The following is a 6,307-nucleotide window of genomic DNA, read 5'->3' as shown; positions in this document are numbered from 1 at the left end:
AAATACATGATACCCCAGAAAGTTATTTATTATTGCTAAGTCTCACATTGGCTTCTTACTAGGTGAGACTATACTTTATAAGTGATTCAATGGAGCTTTAATTGTCACTTGATTAGTCTTTTTAGAGTGATAGCGCAAATGTGGCTAAATGGTATTAGAACAACCTACTAATATCATGTGGTGCTGAAGCGCTGCATGATGTGAGCCATGATGAAGACATCAAGGATTAAGTGAGGGAGACTATGACATCTCAGAAAGTTAGTCATGAATACTAAGTTTCACATTAGTTCATTACATGGAGAAAATGGTCTTTATAAGTGATTTTAGGGAACTTTAATTATAACTTCATTAGTTCTTTTAGCATGATAGTGTAGATGTGGCTGCGGTTTCCTTAGGTTCTCACGAAATATATGCTGGTAGTGACTCTTATGTTCTTCATACTGGCTGCCTTAATCTACTCATTTTCAGTTGGCCTTTCAATTGTTGGAATAATAACTCTGTACACAACACAGGTTGCAAGCTGGGGTGCATACTTGCTGAAGAGAAATGTTTTGGCTATGTCCTTTGCACCAAGGGACAATCATGAGGCACAAGTGCAGTTTGCGTTGGAGCGAGGTGTACCTGCTATTATAGGTGTTCTTGGATCAATCCGTCTTCCATACCCATCAAGAGCCTTTGATATGGCTCAGTGCTCTCGATGTTTGATACCATGGGCTTCAAATGGTAAGTGCTAGGAATGATCAACATCTCAGTTGACAATCATGTATTAATCTTTATACTTTTTGTTTTATGTAACGAGCATGTAAACTTATATTTAGAAAATTAAATCATTTAAACTACCCTATTTTCAGACAAAATATAGTTACAATTATGATTATGACCTTGTTTGTTAAACAACAATGACTTTTCCATGGCACTGTTGACATTAAAAAAAATTAAAAAAGAAAATAATGATTGGTATAGAAAAGTAAAAAAGTGGTATTGAAAAGTGGAAAATTTTGTTTTGTAGTTTTTTTTATTTATTTAAATAGTAGTAAAAAGTAAATGATGTGAGATAAAAAGTGAGAATGTTTTGATGTTGATTTTTTTGAAAAAATGAGATGAATAGCGTGGTGTTTGGTGTTGTTTAACAAACACCACCAGACTATTTCATCACAAACTTGAGTATGAAAGAAATCATGTATAGCTAGACAATGCAATATTTTGATGATTAGTGATTCATTTACAATTTTTTTTAGTGTTTAGACATTCGTTCCTTTATAACTAATGCTGGAAGCTACATCTGTGATCACAAATGTATAAAAAATTCTGTTCCATGTTAGTGCTGCCACAAAGTGGAAATAAAATTCATTGTTTACATGAAAGGTCATGAACTTGTCCAAAACAGACTATCAAGTAATAGTGACAGGGTTTCTAACTACAACTCAATACTTGTTTCTATTGCTATAGTTATCTAATTAGAATGTTCAAGTTTGTAGAGTTTGAACCCACATATCTTCAAGTTCCCAAAATTACCATGTAATTTTGACTTTTATGATGAAGGGATGAATCAAATAGTTCATACGAGCATTACAGAGAGAAATTTAATTTGTCTTGTAAAAAGTGAAAGAGAACTACAGAAGAAATAAAGAAAAGAAAGAAAAAAAAAATTAAACTTTTTAATTAAAAAATATTTTATATTTTATTTAGCTTTTTTACTCACTATTCTATTTCAAAAGTCAAGTATAGAATGTTCTTAATTTCCAAAATTATTCATATAGAGGAAAATTTAACAGGTTCTTGTCAACATCTGAGTGTTTGTTTTGTTGATTCACCACTTTGCTTTTAAAGGAATATGTATTAAAACGGGGATCATGATTCTCTAGAATTCCTAGAACATTCTATCAAATATATTTTTTTCAAATCTCAACCATTGTTTTTAAATTAAATGATGCAAAATTTGACATATCAACAATTTTGACTTCATTATTTACCATATGAGCCTCTCTTTACATCATTTAATTTAATGGAAGTTGATGATCTTTTCGCATGTGAACCTCTCTTTACAGATGGCATGTACCTAAAGGAAGTTGATCGAGTCCTCAGACCTGGTGGATACTGGGTCCTATCTGGCCCTCCAATCAATTGGAAGACCTACTATAAAACGTGGAAGCGATCTAAGGAGGATGTCAAGGCTGAGCAAAGAAAGATCGAAGAGCTGGCTGAACTTCTCTGCTGGGAGAAGAAGTATGAGAAGGGAGATATTGCTATCTGGAGAAAAAAAGTAAATGCCAAATCCTGCCAAAGAAAGTCAGAAAATATATGCGAGTCAAAGGATGCTGATGATGCCTGGTGAGTCCCTGTATGTCTAAAGTTTACTTAATTATGCTCAATGATATTATTTGCTATTAGATACAAATTTTTTTATTTTACAACAAGTCAGTAATTTCACTTCTTTACTTGATTACATTTGTACTTAGTTTTGCTGAAATTTATTCTTTATTTATAAGTAATCAGAAATTTATAGAAAGTGTAAGGTGCCCCTAAAGTACAATGAAACTATACAAAAGGACCACCAAACAAAAGAGCAAAAAGAACACAGGGAAAACCCAACCAAAGACACTGGCAAAAACCCAAAAAGAAGAAAACTACAAACAAAAGCCACCCACACTTGTATGATGTCCTTGTTACTTCATTCATTGGTTGTCTGTTCCGGTCAATCAATTTTGAGGAAAAAAAACCTTTGCTTTGTTTCTGTTACATTTATTCACTGTTTAAAATCTGAAATAGTTATATAAAATCTTCAATACTTCATTCAACAATTTTCAGGTTACGGTTATAAATGTTCGAAAAAAAACATTTTGGTTGTGGATTACTTCAATGATACCTTTAAGCTTTGTTTTTTCAAACCATATGGTTATAAATGTGTGTTTGTATCAATGAATTAATCTGTTGGTTGGCATGTACCCATGACAAGTAATTGCCCGATGTACGGGATATCAGGGTATACAAGATTTACTTTATACTTTGAAGTGCATAGGTTTGCAATGTCCTGCACTGGCTATATTAACCAAATATGAGCCAATATGGATGAACACTAGCACAATACTTGACTGGAAATTCCTTTTTTTTGATAAATTAGTTTTAGCATTTTAGGCTGCAACCATCTAATTTCATTAGCTTCATGTGGAATTTCTTCGTTTGGGAAAAAGGCATGTATGAATCTACAATTTATATGGATTTTCGTTACTCTAGTTATATATCAGAGTTGAGTTTTAACGTTATGCAATTCCACGGTTAGACTTTTCTGGTGTTTTTGTTTTTCTCAAAATTGTTGTTATTGCTGCTTTTAGTATTGTCATCCTAATTCTTAGTTTTGTGGTGTATGTTAGGTACAAGAAAATGGACACCTGTATTACTCCTTTCCCTGAGGTAACTAGTAAGGATGAGGTAGCAGGAGGAGAGTTGAAGAAGTTTCCAGCTAGGCTTTTCGCAGTCCCTCCCCGAATAGCTAAGGGGTCCATTCAGGGGGTTACAGCTGAATCTTACCAAGAGGACAATAAACTTTGGAAAAAACGTTTAACTGTCTATAAAAGGATCAATAGATTGATTGGCACTACAAGATATCGGAATGTAATGGACATGAATGCAGGACTTGGAGGATTTGCAGCAGCACTAGAGTCACGAAAATCTTGGGTAATCAATGTTGTGCCTACGATTGCTAAGGACACTTTGGGTGTTATTTTTGAGAGAGGTTTAATTGGCATATATCATGACTGGTATGCCCCTACAAATTTCTCACTCTTTGTTGTTCACTTAAGGTCCTGTAGATTTTCTCTGCATTTTTACATACTGAAATTGCTGAGAAATTGTTGCATGGCAGTTTTATTTGAAATTTTGACAAAGATGAAAACGTGTTATTATATAACCAACTTTAAAGCTTACCTGCTTATGAGGCGGCCATTGTGTGTTAAAATTTATTGGTACATCCTGAGGAATTCCATCTCTATGCTTTCCTTTTGTTGGTAATTTTGATAGCATATCACTTCATTTGCAACTCATTAAGCATCATATGGTTCTGTATTGAAATTGACTAAAACTTTTCTGATTCTTCTTCTAACATTGCCAAGGGCAATATAAGAATGTCAAATGGTACAAGTATTTCATTTTCATTACTAGTTATGTTTCTTCATCACAATGACAAAGGCTTTGGAATCTCAATTACATTTTATTCCCCATCTTTTTTCAGGTGTGAAGGCTTCTCTACTTACCCGAGGACATACGATTTTATCCATGCTAGTGGTGTATTCAGCTTGTACCAGAACACGTAAGCCTCATCATCATCTTCTTCCTGTATGCCAGAAGTATATCTGGTTTGGGCATTATAAAATTATTTTACATGGAAGCATTCCAATCTATTTTGTTGTCAAAGAATCTGAATTTCCAGAATACTTCATATCATGTATATTATTTTCATTCTAATATGTTCTACTTTGTGGAACTCAGCAAGAGTCTCTAAACCATTTAGGAAAGCCCTCTCTCTATCTTTCATGAGATGTTCTGAATTAATGATAACATGATTGAAATGGCTCTCCAAGCTTGAATTTTTCCGAGGGCTAAAGTTGAAATAGCTTCATCCATGCAAAAAGCTTAGTGGGCTTCCTTAATCACCATTCCTCTGTTAACTCACCCAGTTATTCTTCCTTTTCTTTTTCCTCTCAAAAGTTTATACATCTTTATTTCTCTTTTGAAGTTAGCAGAAAATAGGTTGCTGCATTTTATATTATCTTTATAAATGATCCTGATTATATGGAGTCTTCTTCTGATTGAAAACTCTCATTTACAATAATTTTTTACCACGTATAATTTCTGATAGAACATATATAAATAGGTGCCAACTGGAAGACATCCTTCTGGAGATGGATCGTATCTTGCGGCCTGAAGGTGCTGTCATCTTGAGAGATGAAGTTGATGTTCTGAACAAGGTTAAGAAAATTGCTGGAGGCATGAGATGGAATATCAAATTGATGGATCACGAGGACGGCCCCCTTGTGCCCGAGAAAATATTGGTTGCTGTCAAGCAGTATTGGGTTGGCAGCAGTGGAAACAGCACATCCAGTGATGAATAAATCAGGTCATTGTTTGTTGGTGAATAGAAGCAATGCTCTAGCAACAAATGATATGATTAAGTTGCTCTGGAGTGGAGGAACTCAAAGAGTTCTGAACTTCTGATACTCAGAAATGGCATGTATTGTGCCATTGATGATATAGAGCTGTATGATGCTTATCTGAGCTTTTATTCTTGTATTGATTTTGGGGGAAAAGTTAGAAAAGGTTGCCCAAATAATTGTCTCAAGAATACTACAGTGATACATTATCATAATGATGTTTTTTTTTTTTTTTCCAATTGACCTTATAATGATACATGGCTCTCTGGATTAACATGGTGCAACTATCTCAATGGAATTATCATTTAATTCTTCCTTTCATGCATACATAGGGATGATTTTTAGGTAATCAGGTAAACATGAGTCTACCACAGCATATGCATGAGTTAACAAAGTTTAAGTTTCTCATGCAAGTCACATTTATTAGTTTGTTCAGCTCAATATATATGCAACTTTTGATGGCAAATAGGCAATAGCCCACAAGCCAAAAAAAAAAAAAAAAACTAGTAATTGATGGCGATGCCTTAGCTTATATCTTACAAAAATTTCAAGTAATTTTTTATTTTAATTGTTAGATCAAGAAAAGAAATTATGAGATATTAGAGAAAACTACAATTTATTTATTTGTTCAGAATTTTTTTGGCGATTCGGTTATTGCAACACAAATCTTCATGGAGTCCTACTTTCATTTGGTTTGTTAGTCGTGTTAATGGGTATGTTAGGTTAGATTAAGTTGTTGGTGGTTCTGTTACGTTAACTTTAGTAATTATCTCTTTATATTGTTGTTGGGTAGAGTCATTGTCTTATCTTTTATCTTTATTGCTTTGATGATGTTATTGAATATAGATTAATTGGTAGTCTGTATTAATGTGATAAGATTTGTTTTATTTTGCTCTTTAAATATTTATGAAATAAAGAAACTACTCAAAAATTAATTCAAACCTTGTGCGTTAAGAAAGAATGATTATAATAATTTTTCAGTTCAGAAACCAATTACACATTGAATCTCTCTAGAACTCAGGAGTCAAGAATGTAACAGACTATGTGTGCCTCAATCATTGTAGGGTAACACATTTAATCTTGCTTACCTTTCACCTAAAGGAGCCTAAAGCTCTTAAGTCCCTCGGTCAATGTAAAAGGTTGGAAAAATTATGGTCTGT

General features: G+C 33.4%; 1 protein-coding gene across 1 annotated transcript; it reads left to right on the top strand.

Annotated features, from left to right (window-relative positions):
* Positions 1 to 97: 97 nt before the first annotated feature.
* Positions 98 to 5,378, top strand: LOC132175823 (probable methyltransferase PMT14). Its single transcript, XM_059587883.1, has 5 exons — positions 98 to 723; positions 2,049 to 2,331; positions 3,372 to 3,758; positions 4,229 to 4,306; positions 4,871 to 5,378. The coding sequence occupies exons 1-5, from the start codon at positions 411 to 413 to the stop codon at positions 5,106 to 5,108; spliced, it is 1,299 nt and encodes a 432-aa protein (XP_059443866.1). The 5' UTR covers positions 98 to 410; the 3' UTR covers positions 5,109 to 5,378.
* The last annotated feature ends 929 nt before the right edge of the window (positions 5,379 to 6,307 follow it).

This window comes from Corylus avellana, chromosome ca3, assembly GCF_901000735.1.
Source record: "Corylus avellana chromosome ca3, CavTom2PMs-1.0".
NCBI lineage: Eukaryota > Viridiplantae > Streptophyta > Magnoliopsida > Fagales > Betulaceae > Corylus > Corylus avellana.
Note: the sequence above shows the minus strand (reverse complement) of the source record. Positions and strands in the feature narration are given on the sequence as shown.

Coding starts and splice junctions, on each gene's coding strand:
- LOC132175823 (XM_059587883.1), top strand. CDS start 411: ATGCTGGTAGTGACTCTTATGTTCTTCATACTGGCTGCCTTAATCTAC. Junction 724..2,048: donor GATACCATGGGCTTCAAATG/GTAAGTGCTAGG, acceptor CTCTCTTTACAG/ATGGCATGTACCTAAAGGAA. Junction 4,307..4,870: donor TTCAGCTTGTACCAGAACAC/GTAAGCCTCATC, acceptor ATATATAAATAG/GTGCCAACTGGAAGACATCC.